Source organism: Sus scrofa, chromosome 13, assembly GCF_000003025.6.
Source record: "Sus scrofa isolate TJ Tabasco breed Duroc chromosome 13, Sscrofa11.1, whole genome shotgun sequence".
NCBI lineage: Eukaryota > Metazoa > Chordata > Mammalia > Artiodactyla > Suidae > Sus > Sus scrofa.
The window spans coordinates 146,021,949-146,045,829 of NC_010455.5; the positions used below are offsets into that span (position 1 = coordinate 146,021,949).

Below are 23,881 nucleotides of genomic sequence, written 5' to 3' on the forward strand. Positions count from 1 at the left end.
CTTTACCCCCATGATTGCTTTGTCTCCCTCATGAAATAGGTTGTGTCTGTATATTTTGCTATGGGTAAAAAGAATTTAGGGATAGCAGGTAGATATTGATTTCTCTTTTCCCTGCAACAATGCTATGTGTAGGCAAAAGCTATTCACTGCAATTTCAAGTAACAGCTCCTCTGGCACAGAAATGAATCACTGAAACTAGGCAATTTGCTAAGGTTCTGTGAGGTAACTTCCCAATTAGGCTTGAGAAATAGCTTTTTTCTAACTTAGAAGTAACATATGTTCACTGTAAAAATAATTCATATATTCATAAAGAAAGCAAACAAGTATAGGCAACTAATCCTGCTCATCACCTTCACAGAACTTATCTCGACTTGTGAGTATATTTTTATTGGCTTAGTAACTTGTTTGTTGTTTCTCTCCTGCACTAGACTCTAAATTCTATGTGAGCAGGGGCTATGTTAATCTCAGATACCTAAGTATATTACATGTTTGGCACATAATATGTGTTAAATAACTATTTTTGAATGAATAAGTGACTACTGAAAACACTAAAAAATATCTAAGGGTCTATTTTTAACTACAGCATTTTAAATGTACAACCATATTTTTAAACTTTTTATTTTTTAATAGTTTTAAAGTTACAACTAACTAAGCTAGGCTTTATTCCCATATTTTCCAGTAATGCCCTTTTCTGTACATGAATCCATACCAAAATATCATGTTGCATTTACTGTTATCTTCTTAATCTCCTCCAATCTATGACAGTCTTCATTTTTCCTTGTTTTTCAATGGCCTTATACATTTGGAAAGCACGGGTCAGGTATTATGCAGAATGTCCCTCCATTTGGGTTCATCTGAGGTTTTTTTCATGATTAGATTGTAGTTTGGCTTTTGGGGAAGACACCACAGAGATGAAGTGCCCTTCTCATACTCAAGGGGTAGACACATCAACATGCCTGATGATGATGTCAACCTGATCCCTTGATTAAGGTGGTGTCTGCCAGGCTTCTCCACTGAAAAGGTACTATGTTTCCCTTTCCACATTCTATTTGTTAGAAATGAGTCGCTAAGTTCAGCCCCAACTCAAAGTGGGTGAGAATTAAGCTCCAGCTCCTAGACAGGGAGCATCTACATACATTATTTGGAATTTTGTAAAGAAGACTGTGCTTTCTCCCCCAGTTATATATTTATTCAATCATCTGTATCAGTATGGACTTATGAACAGCTATTTTATACTTTAGTTATAATCTAGTACTATCATTATTTATCTTGCTGCTCACATTTTTTTTTCTTTTTTTTTTTCTTTGGCCATTAGAAGCTCTTTCAGGTTGACTCCTGCATCCTTTTGACACGCCTCTTTTTTTTCTGGTTGAGCACTTCTCTATAGTCGGGCACCACAAGATGCTCCAGGTACATTTTGTATATCCCCCACCCCAGCTCCAGAAGTAGCCATTTCTCTAAGGAGTCCTGGAACTACAATTTTTCAAAAGTTTCTTATTCACATTTAAAAAGGAAACAAATTACACCCATATAAGTATTTTAATACAATATCTTCACATTTTAATTAAAACCCAGGATTAGATAAAATTTTCTATAAAATGACTGATAAAAATATAATTTGCGGTATCACTGCTAGAAATTAATAATAATACCTTTTGTATGTAAATTTATTCAAGGAAGTAAGGATATGAAATAAACTATTTCCACCTGGAATTATTCACTGGATTCATGGTACTTTAAGTCTCCTACTCAGGAATATCACCAATAATAATGCCACTGGAACATATTAAACTTGTAGGTGGTATTTTAAATGGGGAAAGAAATACTGCTCCACTTAGGAACAGGTTGGTATTTCTTGTATTTCAAACATATCAGTTTGAAAGTGGCCAGTGGAAATGGTGAGAAAAGTGAGACAGATAAATATGACAAGGACATGGACACGAGTAATACTGAAACTACATGCTGATAATGTTTTGAGAGTGAATAAAAAATGTACTAGGTAGGTATACAAGAAAAGCAGGTGGAGTTCCCATCATGGCAAGGCAGAAACGAATCTGACTAGTATCCATGAAGATGCAGGTTCAATCCCTGGCCTCGCTCAGTGAGTTAAGGAGCCAGTGTTGCCATGAGCTGTGGCATAGGTCACAGATGAGGCTTAGATCTGGTGTTGCTGTGGCTGTGGTGTAGGCCAGCGGCTACAGCTTTGATTTGACCTCCAGTCTGGGAACCTCCATATGCTGCAGGAGCAGCCCTAAAAAGAAGAAGGAAGGAAGGAAGGAAGGAAGGAAGGAAGGAAAGAAAGAAAGAGAGAAAGAAAGAGAGAAAGAAAGAGAGAAAGAAAGAGAGAAAGAAAGAAAGAAAGAAAGAAAGAAAGAAAGAAAGAAAGAAAGGGAGAGAGCAAGCGAGAGAGAGAGCGGGAGGGAGGGAGGGAGGGAAGGAGGGAAGGAAGGAAGGAAGGAAAGAAGGAAAGAAAGAAAAGCAGGTAATTTGCAGTTTAAGTGGATAACTAAGGGCACTCAATTTGCTTTATCTTCCATTTTCTAAAAAACTGGTGATCTACTGTCTTCATGGCTCAGACTGCAGGCTTTCTTTACACCTGAAAGACCAATTTTAATTTGAGAATGTTGTTCAAAAAGGCTGACTCTGTAACTGTGTCAGGGTTACCTGGTTCAGTCTCATGGCTAGATTATCTCATGGCTTTTTCTCTGATTTTCCCCAGAGGTTATTAATTAATAAGTATCACTTGATGCTTCCTCTTTAACTTTCAGTGGCATTGCCTCTAATTCACCTTGCTCTGTCAGCTACCGATCATTGACTCCAGTTCTGCTTTTCTGAGGTGCCTCTCCCTAATCTTTGCCTGATTTAGCTTATTTTCTCAACAAGGTGACTTTGGTTAGGGAACCTTGTCATATCAAGTCCTAATCCCTAATTTAACTTGTGTCATCATCACAGAGGCCAGGGGTCTCACACCATCCACCAGTTTGCCAGCTTCCACTCAGGGCCCTGTCTCCTGGGGTACATGTTTCACAGACTATCCACGACATGACAGAGCAGGCCAGGTGGGAGAAGTAAATCCTGACAGCAACACAAATATTATACCATCCAAATCATAACTTTCTTGTACTTGCGGACATGGATATATTGTGTCAACCCATCCATATTTGCTAGGAAACTCTCAGCATCTTCTCATCCTAAAAAGAGTACCCTTCAATCTTGGTGAGTTTTAAACTGCCTAGTGTCAAGTAAAAACCACACACACAAAAAAAAGTCAAAGCAGATCCTCAGCTAAATTTTCCTGTCTGGGCTTCATTTAAACTCTACACCAAGGGGCTGGGATAGGAGTGACTTTAGGTCCCTCTGTGAGGTAGTTCTCAATGCTCTGCTTTGTGACTGCTCTCAGGGAGGCCTGGGTCTAGAGGGAAATCTCTGCATCAGAACAGCCCTGAGCCCCCCTCCCAAAGATTACAGTCTACAGGTGGTAGAAAGAAAAAAAAAGAGAGATCCTCTTATTTTCTCACTCAGCCTACTCACAACAGGACATCAAAATACTATCATTTTAAACAAAATGATGGACAGTTGGAAATAATCTGCCATCTCCCTAGATCCCTCTCAATCCACAAACATACTTCCAAAATTCCTGGGATGGTTTCCTTCTTTTGACCTTTCCCATTGTCTCCCCAGTTCATTCATTTCAAGCATCTTCATAACCTCACAATTTTCAGAAAACAAAAAACAAATTCATTATAATACACACTTAATATGATAAGCCTGAGATGTTGGAACCAGCTTAGGAAAAGCAACAGGCATATTTAATTGGTTAGCTAATGATAATCTAAAAGAAAAATAATTCATTCCATACACCTTAAAGAAAGCCTCCACAAAAAGAAGGCTGAACATTACATGTGAGGTCTCACTGCTATAAAGTCAAACAACTTAAAAGGGCGTCAGTAGAATCAAAATGGAATTAGGACTAATATGCAGCAGATAAATGACACTGCTATTATTCTTTCTTTCTTTCTTTCTTTCTTTCTTTCTTTCTTTCTTTCTTTCTTTCTTTCCTTCTTTCTAAAGGGTTTTAATGTTCTCCTTTATGTAAATTATCACTAATGTTAATTTTATAGGAACTCAAAAAAGAATGTAAAGATTTTTTTTTTAAGCACCATTTTTATAAAAAGAGGAAGAGAGAAAAAGGGGGGGAAATATACTTGTTTTGGTGTCACTTATGTGTCTGGCCATTGGGTGCCAGGGTAGGTCTTCCTACAGTTAGAGTTTCATCCAGACAAGGGATAACTAATTCCACCAAAGCATGAATGACAAGGACACTAAGAGAGTCTAGTCATTCATGGTGCTTGATCCTTTAAAAAAAGACTTCCACTCAAATATCTTTTCAAGCAACTGCCTTTTTTTTTTTTTTCTGGTGTGAAATTTTTTTAATTAAAGTATTGTTGGAGTTCCCGTCATGGCACAGCAGAAATGAATCCAACAAGGAACCATGAGGCGGTGGGTCTGATACCTGGCCTCGTTCAGTGGGTTAAGGATCTGGCGTTGCCATGAGCTGTGGTGTAGGTCGCAGATGCTGCTTGGATCCTGCATTGCTGCGGCCCTGGCGTAGGCCAGTGGCTACAGCTCTGATTAGACCCCTAGCCTGGGAACCTCCATATGCTGCGGGTGAGGCCCTGAAAAGACAAAAAGCCAAAAATAAATAAATAAATATTGTTGATTTACAGTATTATGTTAATTTCTGCTATACAGCAAAGTGATTCATATGTGTGTGTGTGTGTGTGTGTACACACTCTTTATTTATATTCTTTTCCATTATGGTTTATCATAGGGCTTTGAATACAGTACTCCATGCTATATAGTAGGGTCTTGTTGATTATTCTCCATGTGTAATAGCTTTCATCTGCTAACCCCAATCTCCCACGTCATCCCTCCCCCAAATCCCTCCCCCTTGGCAACCACAAGTTTGTTTTCTATGTCTGTGAGTCTGTTTATATTTTATAGATAGGTTCATGTGTGTCATATTTTAGATTCTACATATAAGTGATATTACACGGTTATTTGTGTTTCTCTTTCTGACTTGTTTCACTTAGTACAATAATCTCTAGTTACATCCACATTGCTCCAAATGGCATTATTTTGTTCTTTTTTATGGCCGAGCAGTATTCCATTTTGCATATGTACCACATGTTCTTAACCCATTTATCTGTTGATGGACATTTAGTTTGTTTCCATGTCTTGGCTATTGTGTATACTGCTGCTGTAAACACAGGGGTGCATGTATCTTTTTGAATTATAGTTTTGACTGGATATAAGTTCAGGAATGGGATTGCTGGATCATATGCTAACTCTAGCCTTAGCTTTCTGAGGAATCTCCATAGTGTTTTCCACAGGGTCTGCACCAACTTACATTCTCATTAACAGTGTAGGAGAGTTCTCTTTTCTCCACATCTTCTCCAGCACTTATTATTTGTATACTTTTTAATGATGGCCATTCTGACTGGTATGAGGTGATACCTCAACAACTGTCTTCTTAATGCAGTCTCTGATTTTTTTAGTAACTTGTTTATTTTTATTTATGTTTTAAGAGTATGTATTTAGTTTTCATCAAAGATAATTCAGTTTTCCACAAAAGACCCAGAATACCCAAAGCCATCCTGAGAAAGAAAAATGGAGCTGGAGGAATCAGGATCCCTGACTTCAGATATACTACAATGGTACTATATGGTACTGGCACAAAGACAGAACTATAGATCAGTGGAACATGATAGAAAGCCCAGAATTAAACCCACACACAAACAGTCAACTAATCTATGACAAAGGAGGCAAGAATATACAATGGAGAAAAGACAGCCCCTTCAATAAGTGGTGCTGGGAAAACTGGACAGCCACATGTACAAGAATGAAATTAGAACACTTCCTAACACCATACACAAAAATAAACTCAAAATGGATTAAAGACCTAAATATAAGACCAGATACTATAAAACTCTTAGAGGAAAACATAGGCTAAATACTCTCCAACACAAACCACAGCAACATCTTCTCAGATCCACCTCTTAGAGTAATGTCAGTAAAAACAAAAATAAACAAAGGGGACTTAGTTAAACCTAAAAGTTTCTGCACAGCAAAGGAAACCCTAAACAAAACGAAAGGACAACCCACAGAATGGGAGAAAATATTTACAAATGAAGCCACTGACAAGGGATTAATCTCCAAAATGTATAAACACCTTCTGCAGTTCAATACCAAAAAAACAAATAACCCCATCAAAAAATGGGCAGAAGATCTACACAGACAATTCTCCAAAGAAGACATACAGATGGCCAAAAAATACATGAAAAGATGTTCGACATCACTCATTTTTAGAGAAATGCAAATCAAAACCACGATGAGGTACCACCTTACACCAGCCAGAATGGCCATCATCAAAAAATCTACAAACAATAAGTTTTGGGGAGGGTATGGAGAAAAGGGAACCTTAATATACTGTTGGTGGGAATATAAATTGGTGCAACCACTGTGTAAAAACAGTATGGAGATGTCTGAGAAAACTAAAAGTAGGATTACAATTTGATGCAGCAATCCCACTCCTGGGAATCTATCCAGAGAAAAGCATGACTTGAAAAGATACATATACTCCAGTGTTCATTGCAGCACTCTATACAATAGCTACATGGAAACAACCTAAATGTCCATTGACAGAGGAGTGGATAAAGAAGATATGGGACACATACACAATGGAATACTACTCAGCCATTAAAAGGAAAGAAATAAGGCATTGCAGCAACATAGATGGACCTAGAAATGATCATGCTAAGTGAAGTCAGTCAGACAGTGAGACACCAACATCAAATGCTATCACTTACATGTGGAATCTAAAAAAAGGACACAATGAATTTCTTTGCAGAACAGATACTGACTCACAGACTTTGAAAAACTTATGGTTTCCAAATGAAACAGGGTGGGTAGTGGGGGAATGCATTGAGGGTTTCGGATGGAAATGCTATAAAATTGGGTTGTGATGATCACTGTACAACTATAAAATAAATGTAATAAAATTAATTAAGTAAAGAAAAAAAAAGATAATTTAGTGTTTCCAAACCAAGGTCTGATTTGGATTTGGTTTTCATGGATTTAGCCTTCGTATGGTTTTGGATTTGGATTTGACTTTAGATTTGGACTTGATTTGGAATTGATTTATATATGGCTTGGATTTAGCTCTGGTTTTCATGGATTTGGTTTTCACTAATAGTAAACAGCCTTCAGGGGTTCCCAACTAGGTCTAACCTGAACAGCAAGTGGACTAGCAAACACTGTCGGACAGATCCAAACCACAACATCCCCATTACCAACATTCTGGTATAGTATTAATATAACATGCTGGTACAAAAGCAGGTATAGCAGAAGTCCACTGGCATTATTCCCTTTCCTGAAATTTGAAAATTTGAAAGAAGTCAGTCACTATCCTTGCTCTTCCCCATCGTCTCCTCACTTCATTGACATCAATGTCAATACTTAAAAAGGGGGGGGGGGCTCCTCCTGTGGCTCAATGGCATCAGCAGCATCTCTGCAGCGCCAGGACACAGGTTCAATCCCTGGCCTGGCACAGTGGGTTACAGGATTTGGTGTTGCGGGAGGTCCACAACTCAGCTTGGATCTCATCTCTGGCCCAGGAACTTTATGCCTCGGCGTAACCAAAAAAGAAAAAAAAAGATCCCTTAAAATGCCTTGACAAGCCCCAGGTTATTGGTTCTAAATTAGAGAAAGAGAACACAATTTGCTATAAAGCTTCCTCTAAGCAGCTGCTTTTTATTTTAACTATATTCTCTACTCTTAAATCTTTCTCTCTCTCTCATAGTTAAAGAAACTAGTAAAATTATAGTGTTTCACTATACAGATTTTTATTAAAGTTTTTTAAAATTCAAACTGTACTAAAGACTTAAATATAGGACCTGAAACCATAAAACTTCTAAAAGAAAATATAGGCAGTATATTCTTTGACATCTTTCTTAGTAGTATTTATTTATTTATTTTTTGGATATGTCTCCTCTGGCAAGGTAAATAAAATCAAAAATAAACAAATGGAATTATATTAGATTAAAAGGCTTTTGCACAGCAAAGGAAATTATAATCAAAATGAAAAGGCTGCCTACTAATGGGAGAAGGTATTTACAAATGATATATCCAATAAGGAATTAATACCCAAATATATAATGAACTCATACAACTCAACAGCAAAAAAACAAAAAAAGAAACAGCTGATTAAAAAATGGACAGAGGGCGTTCCTGGCATGGCTCAGCAGTTAACAAACGCAACTAGGATCAATGAGCATGCAGTTTGATCCCTGGCTTTGCTCAGTGGGTTAAGGATCCAGCATTGCCATGAGCTGTGGTATAGGTTGCAGATGCAGCTTGGATCTCGCATTGCTATGTCTGTGGTGTAGGTCAGTAATTGTAGTTCCAATTGGATCCTGAGCCTAGGAACTTCCATATGCCTCGAGTGTGGCCCTAAAAAGCAAAAAAAAAAAAAAAAAAATAATTGGACAGAGGACCTGAGTAGACATTTTTCCAAAGAAGATATTTAGTTGGCCAAAAGGCACATGAAAAAATGCTCAACATCATTAATCATCAGGGAAATGAAAATCAAAACCACAATGTGGTATCATCTAACAGCATAGTTGTTATCAAAAAGATAGCCAATAACAAGTGTTGGTGACAATGTGGAGAAAAGGGAACACTTGAGCTCTGTCAGTGGGAATGTAAATTGGTGAAGACACTATGGAAAACAGTATATAAGTTCCTCAAAAAATTACAAATAGAACCACCATACAATCCAGCAATTCTACCCCTGGGTATTTATTTGAAGAAAATGAAAACACATATTCTAAAAGACATATCCACCCCACCATGTTCACTGCAGCATCATTTACAATAGCTAAGATATGGAAGCAACCTAAGTGTTCACTGAGAGATAAATGGATAAAGAAGATATCATATATATATATATATGATATATTCTATATACATATGATAGAATATTACTCAACCATAAAAAAGAAAGAAATCTTGCTATTTTTGACAACATGGATGGTTTTAGAGGGTATCATGCTTAGTGAAATAAGTCAGATAGAGAAAGACCAATACTGTATGATTTCACCTATATGTGGAATATAAAAAACAAGACATTGAACAAATATAACTCAACAGAAACAAAGTCATAGATACAGAGAATATGCAAGTAGTTGCCAGAGGAGAAGGGGATTGAGGAGGAGAAAAACAGGTGAGGAAGATTATGAGGTATAAATTTCAGTTACAAAAGAGTCATGGGTAAAACAAACAAACAAACAAAAAAAAGATCTGCTTTTCCAGTGCTCCTGCTCCATCTCCACTGACTTAAGGAGTGGAATGTTAAAAGCTAAATGTGATGAAGATTTTCAAATTCCAGGCTTCTGTAAAGTGGAGATGATGGGTTAGATTACCAGCCCCTTTCCCCTATTTCCTATTAACTTCCACCCTATTTGATTTTTTATAGAGTGAGATTGTACCTAATGTAACTAAATTCTCAATCTGCATATACGTAGTACAATGGTAAACATTAAAAGACATAACAGAAATTTGATTAAAATTTATAAGAAATTCTTTACCTTCATCAACAGAATCTGAAGTGCTGCTTTTGTCCAAAGAAAGATATTCATTTTTATTCAAGTCCAGTGATTTCGATGGCATTCTACTTAACCTCTTTTCTGAAGTTAATGAAGGACTCTTGATCTGTTTTTCACTTTGGGGTTCCTCTTTCCCCAACCCCTAAAAGGCAAACAGTGAGCTCTTTAATAAAGACACTTGGAAATATCTATTTTTGAAAAATTTGTTTGGTATGTTTGCATTACATTTACAATTCAATCCATAATTTTTTTTATTTTATTATTATTATTTTTTTTCTTTTTAGGCCTGCACCTGCAGCATATGTAAATTCTCAGGCTGGGGGTCCAATCAGAACTGCAGCTGCTGGCCTACGCCACAGCTATAGCACCATAGGATCCAAGCCATGTCAATAACCTACACTATAGCTCACGCAATGCCCGATCCTTAACCCACTGAGCAAGGCCAGGGATGGAACATGCATTCTTATGGATACTAGTTGGGTTCATTACCACTGAGCCACAATGGGAACTACTTAGTCCACAAAATATTGGCAGATAATACAGACCATCCTAAAGTCATATTCTTACACATTAATGAACAATAAATTTAGGAAGAATATCATACAAAAAGAACTCACAGACAGTTAACAACATGTGAATCAATTAAGTCAAAGGGAATGGGGACAAAGGACAAAAATAATGGAACAGTCAGTACTGTGGGGTGGTCAAAGGAGAGAGTCAAACCCAGTTAGTTTCCCTAGACAACACCTGCCCCATCACCTCAAAGAAGAGAACTCACCCATCTCTCAAGACCAGTAACTAAACTGGAAAGGAAAAGAAAAATAGAGAAAAGTCACATAAGAGTACAGGGAGGGAGAAAAGATTAAAACGGAAAATTTCACAGCAAACTTACAAGAACACAGTTGGCTTTGCTGTTAAGGAACTAAACTATATTCAATGTATACTGCTATCTGTACTTTCTGGGAATGGCTTAATAAAGATATGTCATTTCCATAACAAATTTAATGTTAGGTGTTAAAGTATGAATGCTATTGCTATGTTAGTATTCAAGTAGAACAGTTTTATAATTAGGTTTAATAGAACAGTGTGAAAAATATAAACTACATGGCAATGTACTTTCTTGCATTGTTTGTGTGTAAGTTGATGAAAGAAAGCAAAAGCACATAAATCAAATCCTTATACTTCTTGCCCCATGAGATCTTTGAGCAGCACTGAGCAACACAAGCAGCTCCGGGGAGGATACAGGTTTCCATTGGCCGCTCAGAAAGCAGAATAACAACTGGGACTCAAGACACAATTTATTAAAGGGTTATACTATCCTAGTCAGAGGACTGACTTTGCAATCAGAGATTACTGCTAAAATTGAGACTTGATTAAGTTGAGAGTTCCATACTACAAAGCAACATGCTTATTTAGCTGACCAGGGCTTTTTAGATGCTAGGTAAAGTAAGTTTCCACACATATTTCTCCTATTGCTTCTTTTCTTTTTTTTTTTTTTTTTTTTTTTTGGCTTTTCTAAGGCCACTCCCAAGGCATATGGAGGTTCCCAGACTAGGGGTCTAATTGGAGCTATAGCCGCCGGCCTACACCACAGCCACAGTAACACGGGATCCCAGCCATGTCTGCAACCTACACCATGGCCTATGGCAATGCTGGATCCTTTATCTTAACCCACTGAGCGAGGCCAGGGATCAAACCCGCAACCCCATGGTTCCTAGTCGGATTCATTAACCACTGAGCTACGATGGGAACTCCTCTCCTATTGTTTCTAATTAAGATAAAGTTCTACTATAAAGAACATGGCCAGATACTTACAGGAAAAGTAACAGTCGCTATCTTTGAATGGTTGGCATCTGGACAATTTTTATTTCCTTGTATACTTTTCTATATTTTCTGAGTTTTTACAAAGAGTATGAATTTTATAACTTAGGAAAAATGTATTTTCTTCTTGGAAAAAAATGTTATTTCCAACTCTGTTAGAAGTAACAATGAAAGAAAGTAAATGACATATGATATTTATGACATCTGAGAATCTCACTGTACTTCTCTTGAACATGCAAAAGGGAAAAAAGGACCAAACTTCTCTATTACTGATACTCCATAACTTGAAAACATCTATACTAAACATCAGTGAATGTATAATCAATCTTAAACCATTAAATGATTCCTCTGCATTCCATTCCCTTTCCTTAGAGAAAATATGACTTCCTTTAGGGACAAAACTAGAGGCAAGAACCATCAAGTTAACTTTCTCAAGAGCAGGCACAGAAGGCACTGTTGAAGAGGCTGTAGGAAGGACTCAAGAAACAGCAGTAGTCCTGAGAACCCAGTCCTCAAAATCAGATTTTGCAAAAGGATGAAGCAACTGTAAGAGATCCTCAGTCCTGTTACCACCCCAAAATGGAGAGGTTTGGTCTTCTCAGGGAGAATGTACAAAGGGATTAGCATTCAGAATCACCTCTCCTGCACCAGCAATAAGCTCCTAAGGGTCTCTTGCTGAGTACATTTTACATGAAATCCACAACGCAAAGTCAGACTGAGGTAGATGCATGAAAATTGCCTGAAACAAGATGATACCTTGATAACCTTTCATATAAATACATTATTTCAATGTTTCCTCAATATTTATTCACAGGAGATACTAAGAGCTCCATGAAAGAAGTGAGAAAAGGTCCAAATCTGGCCAACACTGATTCAGCTTCAATTATAATACCTTATGGTTACTGATTACTGAAGATGTGTTAGGGGCTCTTCAAAGGACTTCCACATATATTAATTCATTTAATCTTTATTTAGAAGTCTCTGGAGTTCCCGTCGTGGCGCAGTGGTCAACGAATCCGACTAGGAACCATGAGGTTGCGGGTTTGGTCCCTACCCTTGCTCAGTGGGTTAAGGATCCGGCGTTGCCATGAGCTGTGGTGTAGGTTGCAGACGTGGCTCAGATCCCGCGTTGCTGTGGCTCTGGCATAGGCCGGTGGCTACAGCTCTGAATGGACCCCTGGCCTGGGAACCTCCATATGCCACAGGAGCGGCCCAAGAAATAGCAAAAAGACCAAAAAAAAAAAAAAAAATCTCTTTGCGAGATCATCCTCATTGTATAGTTGAGAGAACAAAGGCATAGAAAGATTAAGTAATTAAGTTAATTTACTAAAGGTCATACAGTTAGCAAGTGGCAGAGGTAGAAACTAAGCCAATGCTCTGATCTAAGGCAAGAAATTCAGCTCTGGCCCCAAACTTGCATCCTCAATCAGAACAATAAAACCTGTACCTCTTGGAGTTCCCGTCGTGGCGCAGTGGTTAACGAATCCGACTAGGAACCATGAGGTTGCGGGTTCGGTCCCTGGCCTTGCTCAGTGGGTTAACGATCCGGCGTTGCCGTGAGCTGTGGTGTAGGTTGCAGACGCGGCTCGGATCCCGCGTTGCTGTGGCTCTGGCGTAGGCCGGTGGCTACAGCCTCCGATTCGACCCCTAGCCTGGGAACCTCCACATGCCGCGGGAGCGGCCCAAGAAATAGCAACAACAACAACAACAACAACAAAAAAGACAAAAAGATTTAAAAAAAAAAAAAAAAAAAAAAAAAACCTGTACCTCTCAGTGCTCAGAATGTGGTCTCTAAGGACCGTTTTTCACTAAGAACTATGGCTCATTAAGAAAATGGCTGATACTAAGTCTGAGATAGAAAGTATACAAATGTGTCTGGGACATGTTATTGTACCAAAAAGAAAGGAAACCATCAAAGATTACTGATTATTTCAAAAGGACAAAAGAGCCAACATGAAAGGGCTCCCATTGGCAGAGGGCACAAACTGAGTATAAAATAATAATAATAATAATAATGACTTCAAGTGATAGAAATTTACTGAAATTAAAAAAATTGATGGGCTCATAATAATATTTAAAATAATCAAGAAAGAAACCAACTATGAAACCTGATAACTAACTAGATAAGTCTGTTTTATTTATCTATTTATTTATTTTTGTCTTTTTAGGGCCACATCCATGGCATATGGAGGTTCCCAGGCTAGGGGTATAATGAGAACTGTAGCCACTAACCTATGCCACAGCCACAGCAACATGGGATCCGAGCCATGTCTGTGACCTATACCACAGCTCATGGCAGCACCGGATCCTTAACCCACTAAGTGAGGCCAGGGATCAAATCTGTGTCCTCATGCATACTAGTCAGATTCATTTCTGCTGAGCCACGATGGGAACTCCAGGATGTCTCAGCTTTAGCAGTCAGCTTAACAAGCACCTATTGTTACTCAAGCATGCTGCTCAGGGCATCATCTTCCCTTCAAAACAGATTCTTCCCAACTACACACACTATCTACTCTGGGAATAATTCTGTCAACTACAAATCTCTCCACCTTATTTTATTTTTAATGATGTCTATCCCCTTTACAGATTGATGCTCAGGGAACTGTCTGGTAACTGCGCTCTATCCAGCTCTGAAAAGAGCTACACATTATTCCCCTACAGAACCTCTGGTATTATGGGCTTAAAACTCTTCTCCCAAATAAAGGAGCAGCTTGACATCTTAATTTTTTGTTTTTGGTTTTGCTGTCTTAGGGCCACACCTGTGGAATGTGGAAGTTTTCAGGATAGGGGTCAAATTGAAGCTACAGTGGCCAGCCTACACCACAGCTGCAGCAACTTGGGATCCGAGCTGCATCTGCTACTGCACCTCAATCCATTGCTTGAAGCCAGGGATTGAACCCATATCCTCATGGACACTAACTGGGTTTGTAACTTCTGAGCCATAACGGGAACTTCAACATCTTAAGTTTTTAAACATTCTGTAGGTTGTATTTTTATTTGATCTTTCATTATGATGAACACATCACAGAATCAGAAATAAAATAAAATAAAATAAAAATAAAATAAAATAAAATAAAATAAAATAAAATAAAATAAAATAGGTATCATATACACTAACCCCACTTGGTGGATTTCCATCAATTTGCTCTGTTTCTGAAACCCGACTGATCGATTCATGGGTAAAACTGATTGACTTGGATAATATTTCATCTCCCTCCCCACAGTTATCGAAGCTGCTTCTTCCTGGGCTTCTGTAAGAAACACACCATAGAAACATAAACAAGGTCACTTCCATACAAACAACTGATTTAGTCTCTTCACTGAGGTCCTTTTCTATTACAAAGCATTTTGACAACAAAAGTTTTTTGTGATGTAACAAACAAGCTTTTACTTAAAACAAAGCTATCTCCTTAAATCACATGCAAATTGACTTTACTGCTGAAAATAAAATACGCTCATATAAGATTTTATAAACTTCAGATACCATCAAAAAATTAACCAAGTCAAATGGTCATAGCAGCAACTAACAGAATGAACATTGTTTATGAGTTCCCATCGTGGCTCAGTGGAAACGAATCTGACTAGTATCCACGAGGATGCAGGTTCCATCCCTGGCCTCACTCAGTGGGTTAAGGATGGCGCATTGCTGTGAACTGTGGTATAGGTCACAGAGGTGGCTCGGATCCCGTGTTGCTGTGGCTGTAGCTAGCAGCTACAGCTCTGATTTGACCCCTGGCCTGGGAACCTCCATGTGCTGCAGGTGCAGGCCTAAAAAGACACACACACACACACACACTCACACACACACACACACACACACACACACACACACACACAAGAACATTGTTTAAATTTTAGCTGTTGACAATGAAGAAGCTTTGATAGGTGCAGGGGAGGTGTTTGGGTTGGGCACCAGGCAGCACCAGAAGGCAGTCTTAGATCGCCTTCCTTCAGACCAGTCCCAGCTGAGATGGCACAGCCTTCCCAGAAGAGGAAGCTCCTGCTGTCTGAGCACAGCCCACGTATCAGACACTCCATGCCTCCCTGCTTGCTCTTCTCATTCCTTAGAACAGGAATTCCTAAGGTTGAAGCAAGAGCTTTCAAATGGTCATAGGGACAAGACTACAATAGATGTCTTGGGATCTGCTTTTCCTCTTTCAGGAAATGGAAAAAAAAAAAAAAGCAGGGGGGAATGTATTAAATGTAAAAGGAGCACAATGGTTCTAATTTCCAGTGCTTGGCTTTATTGAGCAATTAGTATTCCCCTGTAATTACTGCTACATTTAGACTTAAAGCACATCTAAAATAAAGGAGCAGCCTGACATCTTAAGCCATATTATCCTGAGAAAGAAACAGAAAAGCTGAAAAAAGGCTTTCAACCCTATTCTACTCCACCCAAATAATACTCAGGTCTACTATCTGGTCTCTCCTATCCAGGCAGAATGGCAGGATTCTGAGGCTCCTGGAGATTAGACCACCAATCAGCTGAGTGTCTGTACTTGAGAGTTTTTTGTTTTTCTTTTTACAGCCACACGTGCAGCATATGGAAGTTCCCTGGCTAGGGGTCAGATCCTAGCCACATCTGCAACCTATGCCCAGCTTGTGGCAACACTGGGTCCGGAACCCTCTGAGCAAGGCCAGGGATTGAACCTGCATCTTCACAATCACTATGTCAGATTCTTAACCTGCTGAGCCACAATAGGAATTCCTGTACTTGAAGATTTTAAGAATGGAGATGTGTTTCGGAGAAATAAAGAAAAAAGGAAGGAGAGTGAAGGAAAGATTGAAAATGAAGAGTGAAAGAAGATGGAAGAGCTGAAGAAATAAAGGTTTGAGATAGATAGGCTTTTCTCAGAGCTTAGAAGAATGGGAAAAAGAAGAGGGAGTAAGGAACTTGTCTCATCTTTTCTTAGAAAGCACTCAGTCACCAGAAGAAAAGTTGGGCGTTAAGAGTATATAAAGCAATTGTTCAAAAATATTTGTTCTTGGGAGTTCCCTGGTAGCCTGATGGTTGGGATTTGGTACTTGCACTGCCATGACCTGGGTTCAATCCCTGGTCTGGGAACTGAGATCCTACACCAAGCCACTGTAGACCACTGCCAATAAATAAATAAATAAAATTTTAAAAATTAAAATATTTTAAATAAAATTAAAAAATTTTTTAATTTAAAAAATTTAAAAACATTGTTCTTTCTATCTTCAAAGCCTAGATATGGGCCTTGGAGATCATCTAGTTTAACTGCCTCCTTCCACAAATGAATAAGCTGTGGATCAGAAAGGTTAAGTGATTTGCCTGAGGTTGCTCACCAACTTGGTGGCAAAACCCAGGCTAGAAACCAGATCATCTTTACAACCATCCTAGGCTCCTTGCATTATGTCAACTGCTTTTCTACCCAACTCCAGTACCTGAGAGAGGCTGGTAAACTTCACAAGGAGAGCAGCGCAATGGAAAATTTTAACTTTACAGAAAACTAATAAAATATGCATGTGTAACCATGTAAAAAAGACTATAAAAGATTAATGCTGAGCTGACACAATACAAAAGGATCAGCATAACAGGAAGACTACCTAGACAGAGTAAAATTTTTGTACACCCATTGAGACTTCAAAAGATTTCCATTTTAAAACTCACTTCCTACAGAATTTTTTAACAACAATATTAAGATATACTTTGTAAACTGTAAAATTCGCCCATTTACAGTGGTTTACTGAGTTACACAGCCATCATCACGATTCAATTTTAGAACATTTCCATCAGCCCAAAAGAAACCCTGCGCCCATTAGCAGCCACTGCCCATTCTGCCTTCCTTCCAATCCCTGGAAACTACTAATCTACTTTCTATCTCTATGGATTTACTGATTCTGGACTCCATTTCATATAAATAAATGAAAAGAGTGAGTGGCTCCTTTTACCTACCATAATGTTTGCTCTAAAATTTTATATTATCCTTTGTTATTCTTTTTCTTTTTTTGGGGGGGGGGTGTCGCACCTACAGCATACGGAGGTGCCCAGGCTAGGGGTGGAATCTGAGTTACAGCTGCCGGCCTATGCCAGAGCCACAGCAATGCCAGATCCGAGACTTGTCTGCAAACTACACAACCTCACGGCAACACTGGATCCTTAACCCACTGAGTGAGGCCAGGGCTCAAACCTGCAACCTCATGGTTCCTAGTTGGATTTGTTTCTGCTGCATCACAATGGGAATTTTTATTGCTATGATCTCAATTACTACTGGACAAAATGCACTTTTTTTGTCCAGGTTAATAAAAATGTCCACTCTTCCAAGTGAATTCCCATCAGTCAAAAATAATCTCTCTCTACTCTGAATCTTTCTTACATTATCTATTGATTTTTTTAGCCCTCATCATTTTCAACCTTGTATTACAATTACTTGCATTCTCCGTGGTATATAAGCACCTCTCAGTCATTAATGCATTCAATATTTATGCCATGCCAACTACATGATAAGTACTAAGCTACGGTATCCGTGAGGAAAAGTCATACTATCTTTGTATCCCTCAAAATGCCTATGAGCTAATTGACTTTATTGTTATCTATAAGCACAAATATTTCACTAATTACTTCCCCAGATCCTTAATAAAAAAGTTTACTAACACTATGCTTTAAGCAAATCCTAGGTAACACCATTATAAAATTAACATTTATTCATATGACCTGTATTTGCTTACCAATTTAGCAAACTATTCACTGTCCTCACCTTTCACTTATTCCACTACAGAAAAGCAAGAGGCACATTTCACCCAAGGGTGAATAAACAGAAAGCCTCAATTAGTAAAGTCTAAAATAATTTTGCTTTGACTAATGATTAATAAATCTTAACATTTCAAAACATTTTGTGGTACCTTGGCTGCTCATTATCCTCAATTGACAGAGACAAGTTCTCCATCTCTTCAGCAGTCAAGCCTAGCTCAGTGCCATAGTTTTGCTGGAGCAGCTGCCAGAATTCCTGTCTGGTCAAGCTCTAGAATGACAGAGAGATGACACTGACTATTGGAAAACATAACGTAATATAACATAGTGATTCAAAACATGAATTCTGAAGTCAAAATGATCTGTTGTGCAGTTACTAGTGTGTGTCTTTGGTTGTTATTTGACCTTTCTAGACATAAGTTTTTTTAATCTATAAAAAGTGGGTTGACAAAACGTATCCAACAGAATCAATACCAGGAACAGGTAAATAATGATTTTAAAGTATGTAACATAGAATCTACTGTCAATGGGAGGTAAAACATTCAAAATTTTCTTTTTTATAAAATAACTTGGGAGTTCCCTTTGTGGCTCAGCAGCTAACGAACCTGACTAGGATCCATGAGGATGTGGGTTCAATCCCTGGCCTTGCTCTGTCAGTTAAGGATCCAGCGTTGCCATAAGCTGTGGTGTAGGTTGCAGATGAAGCTCGGATCTGGTGTTGCTGTGACTGTGGCATAAACCAGCAGCTGCAGCTCTGATTCGACCCATAGCCTGGGAACTTCCATATGACATAGGTGTGACCCTAGAAAAAGCAAAAAAATAAAACAAAAAACTTGTTCACAGTTTCTGGTTATTAATTTGCAATCCAACCAGTCTACCAGGAAGACTGGATCACCATTCAGAGTTCTAATTGCTAATTCAGAACCACTCTTGTTAATCCACAGTGTTTCTGAATATTTTAACTATATTTAAAACCTCAGAGCTCCCATCATGGCTCAGAAGTAGTGAACCCCACTGGTATCCATGAGGACACGAGTTCAATCCCTGGCCTTGCTCAGTGGGTTAAGGATCCGGTGTTGCCATGACCATGTGTAGGACACAGATGCAGCTCGGATTCCAAGTTGCTGTGGCTGTGGCACAGGCCGGTGGCTGAGGCTCCGATTCAACCTCTAGCTTGAGAACTTCCATATGCAGTGGGTGCAATCCTAAAAAAGACAAAAACCAAAACAAACAAAAAAACATCATGTATCAGCAAAACTTTAAATTATATTTTCCTAAAACATAAAATGCAAGATGTTGGAGTTCAGAATATTTCTTTTGATTTATTTTTAACAAAGTCCTGCTTGTTCTTTCTTCGCAGGTATCATATCAATGTTAAACAATCTAATAAAAAAAAAAAACCATGTGTTACAAAGGAAAATGAAATCAATGACAGTATGATAACTAATGATCTGAATTTTATAAACATTATAGATGGTTAATAACATGATTAAGCAAATAGAGGGAGGCAGAATAACACCAAGCAATTTTTGGCACGATTTTTTACTTCCCTTATTCATTCAACAGATATTTATTTAGAACCTACCAAATGTGTATCACTGCATTAGGTACTAAGGAGGATAAAAATGATGCTTATAAAAATAAACAATACAGTTGAAGAAACATAGGAATGACTTTTAGGTAAAAGTTAAGTATGACAAATTATAATGCTATTATATGCTAAAGTACCAGTAGAATCAACATGATATAGAAAGCTAAAGGAAAGAAATGTCACTGTAGATGATTAAGGTGATCACATAACACGTCACATTGGAGAAGTCTTCAGTTGAGCTGAATGAAGGACATAAATGGAGGACATGGAGAAATGAACAAATTTTGAGAGGGAACCTACATAAAAATAACAGAATAAACATGAAAAATGCAGGTAACATTTGTTTTGAAGTCAGTTAATAGTTTATCAGCCTAATTGGAGTAAATATTTTAAGTGGGGACTAGTAGGGATAAATATAGAGAGAAACATGCAGATGCTTTGAATTCCTCCCTGACATTCCCAACAACAAATACCACACTTCCTTTTTTCTTGCTCCTTGTTTCTCCTGTCAAGTAGCATTGGTATTTTTGTTTGTTACATTACACTAGATGACCTTCATTACATTTCATGGAACCCCAAAGATACTAAGAACAAAATTTCTGCACTTTAGTCTGTTAGTTCCCAGATGACTAGGATTCCACAAGAGTAGCTGATGAAACTTCAGATATTAGTATTTCAAAAAGTCGAAAATATCCAGTTACCTCAAGCCTCTTTGTCTGCGATCGAATTAGATTAAGGTAGAGTGGTTATCTCAAGCTGATAAGAAACTCTCATTGGAAATAAGGTTCGCCTAAGAAACAATGTTTTAACATTTTATTATTTAAATACACACCTCTTATTTGGTGGACAAAAAAGTCTTTTGAAGTATAGTGTCCACAGAAGAAAACCAAAAAGGATCACTAGTAGTAGAAAAATTAAGGAACCACGTCCTTGATCCTAAAGGTAATTCCACACATTTCTTTTTCTGACTCCCACTCCAGAAGAGCCATTTGGGAACTTTTCTTCCCTACAATAGCAGTTAGATCATACTAGTAATTAATTCAATATTCCAAAGATATTATCTTTGAGACACTTTTAGTGTCACAAATGCACAGTTAACTTTATAAAGAGAAACACGCACTATTCCAATACATTTGTGGAAGATTAACCTTTCATAAAAACTTTTCTGAAATAACAGGTATCAAACTATTCGAAAAACAAACTAAAGTAAGTAGATTAAACAATGATAAACACTCAGCTTTCTAAGAGTGAAAGAAATAAAATTTATAAGTAAAATAGTAACAGCAAAAATACAGTCTTATTTGACTACGTAAATGTTTTCAATATACTAGCAAATAACTATCAGAGAGTTAAAAGAGTAATTTCAATACACTTTTTAATCTATTAATTAAATATAAATACATAAAGTTAATAACAAAATACAACATTTAATTCACTGTCTTATAGATTTGCTCACTTGTTAAAAAATGACTTTTTCTGCAAAGTTGGCTAGAAGTCACAAAAAATGGTTATTTATAGCCATGCCAAATATTCAAACATTAAAATATACACCCAGATTGATATTCATATTTCTTTCAATAATCAGCAGCAGAACCAGGGTTAAGTAACCTTAAAAAACAATCTAAATTTTAAACAAAGGCTGACCACCTACCTGCAAACAATGGGGAGGGAGGCTCCCCGTTCAGCCTGCTGAGCCCTTGTGCAAAATAAAGACGAGAATCAAGCAGTAATCAGATAAGCCTCAAAAGTCAGATCAATTTCTGGCCCAGAAAATTCTATATTCTATGTACACTCCAAGGTCTTTATCTGCAGCAGAGCTGCAAACATTTAATGACAACTAGGTAAAATCGATGCCTCAATCTTCTGGTTTTGTCATGAGAAGCTTTTCCTTATAAAAGACAAGCTCTACTGTAATTTAAAGCACATTTTTTGTCACTTCCTGGTTTGTAGTACCAGCACTCTTTCCAAGGCTGCCCGTGAGAATGGAGAATTAGAAGTTATACCTCACTCTACAGGTTCCTAAGCCACTCCTACTAGAAGAGGGTAGGTAAACAGGGTTTCATTAAAGGGACAGTTCCCAATTCCTTCTGTTCTACACACTGATTAGAAACAAGAAAACACAAATGAAAATATCTTGCTTATGCTCAATTATGTAAAATGCCTATTGCAACATTATTTTAATCTCATTTTTAAATTAAATATATTAAGGATTAAATTCTTTTCTCCACACCAATCCTTCCTATTCGACCCCGGCAATGTCATCACATCTTCAAACACCATTTCTTCAGTACCGATGTCCCCATCAGACACCTGCATTAACCCTTTATCTATCAAGGATTAGATCTCTTGAGTACTGGAAATGGAATGTGAAGGAACGGCCGGAAGAACAAGCTATTCAGGCGAAGAAATTCCAATATGTACTCAGCACATCTTTCATCACTGATACATTTACATCTTGATTACTCAGTAATTCTTTAAGAATATTTTTTACTTTATTCAGAATAATTTCCTGGAAGGGACCTGGACTATAATAAGCACTATGGAGAGTCTCATCTACCAGTTCTAATTTATATCCCAGAGGAAAAATTTTCTTTTAAGTGAAAAATCAAATCTTGCCCTTATTTCTACCTAGCTGGTCCATTTAATTTAGTAAGGTGTGTGGACATGTCAAACGCTACTTGATGAACTACAGGGATCATCCTTCTGGGGAGTTGCTAAAATCTAATATTATACAACAGCAGAATGAGGGCCTCAAGTGACACCAGAGAATACCACTCACTCAAACTAAAAAGAACACATTGTGGGGCTAGCTTCCACTCCCTAAAAACCAGTGCTCCTGACATGCTATGGCTGTTCTGACTGAAACCACAGATAGATGTCCTTACTCTGCCACAGTAACGAGACAGCCATGAGAAAAATCTATGTTAACTGTACTATAAATGATTTTTACATACTTTTGCTAAATAAAAAAGTTCCTTATAGTAAACCACTGAATACAGATGAGAGCTAAACTCAGTAGGTTTAAGAAGGAAAACAGAACACAAGACTAGGCCCCATGAATGCCTGACATGCAAAGGCTGAGTGCAAGAGGAGTGCCCAGCAAAAAATAAGGACAGAAATACAAGAGAGGGAGAGGAAAAGTTCAGAAAGCATGGTACAGAAATCAAGGAAAGGAGATGTTTCAAAACAGAGGGAGTTTGCTGTAATGCGAAATGCTGCTGAAATATCAAGTAAGGTGAGTTCATGAATGTCAAATGCAAGTGTGCAGAGGAGAGAAGCAGTCTGGTGAGCCAATTCACCACGACCAGGGAGGGCAGAAGGCGGGCAGAGAGAGGGGACATAAGGAAGAAGAAGGAAAGACTCACTGGGGGAGGGCAAAGTGCTTCACTTGAAGCACCTGTATGCCCTGCTAAATATAAATGGTAGAAGATAATATGAGAAACAGAATGTATATGTGTGTATATATATATATATATATGACTGGGTCACTTGGCTGTACAGCAGAAATTAGCACAACACCATAAATCAAACTTTATTTGTTAAAAAAAGAAACTTTTGATGATTTTATGTAGATATAAAGCCGCCTACTAGTTTCACATAGAAAAGGAACAAGTTCAGACTTGTGTTGCTTTTTTTTTTTTTTGGTCTTTTTTCTTTTTAGGGCCACACCCACGGCATATGGAGGTTCCCAGGCTAAGGGCTGAATCATAGCTGTAGCTGCCAGCCTACACCATAGCCACAGCAACGAGGAATGGGATCCGAGCCATGTCTGTGACATACACCACAGCTCACAGCAACACTGGATCCCTAACCCATGGAGTGAGGCTGGGGATCAAACCTGCAACCTCATGGTTACTAGTTGGGTTCGTTAACCACTGAGCCACGACGGGAACTCTCAGACACGTGTTTTTAAAAGATACACTTTAAAACGACTACTTCTTTGTAAGCAACCTAAAGGACAGATTGGAGTGTTAAAAAGGTGATCTTTAGGAGCCCCTGTAATGGTTTAGGCTAGAAATGGTGAAGGTCTTGATGATCCACGGACATCCTGGCCGAGAAACAAGGATGCACCAGGTTTCTGGCTTGGGTGAC

The 23,881-nt window shown here is 38.1% G+C and overlaps 1 protein-coding gene across 6 annotated transcripts in view; it reads right to left on the reverse strand.

Moving 5' to 3' along the window:
* Positions 1 to 23,881, reverse strand: part of GRAMD1C (GRAM domain containing 1C) — a 108,048-nt gene that overhangs the window by 24,211 nt on the left and 59,956 nt on the right. For 5 of the 6 annotated variants that reach the window (XM_003132665.6, XM_005670210.3, XM_013982428.2 and 2 more), the window contains 3 exons: positions 18,351 to 18,469; positions 14,605 to 14,737; positions 9,648 to 9,807 (listed from right to left, as the gene is read on the reverse strand). In XM_003132665.6, coding sequence (XP_003132713.3) covers positions 9,648 to 9,807; positions 14,605 to 14,737; positions 18,351 to 18,469 — 412 coding nt within the window. Of the gene's footprint in view, positions 1 to 9,647; positions 9,808 to 14,604; positions 14,738 to 18,350; positions 18,470 to 21,440; positions 22,099 to 23,881 lie in introns of those variants that run through there. The other variant, XM_021070352.1, reaches the window with a different exon arrangement.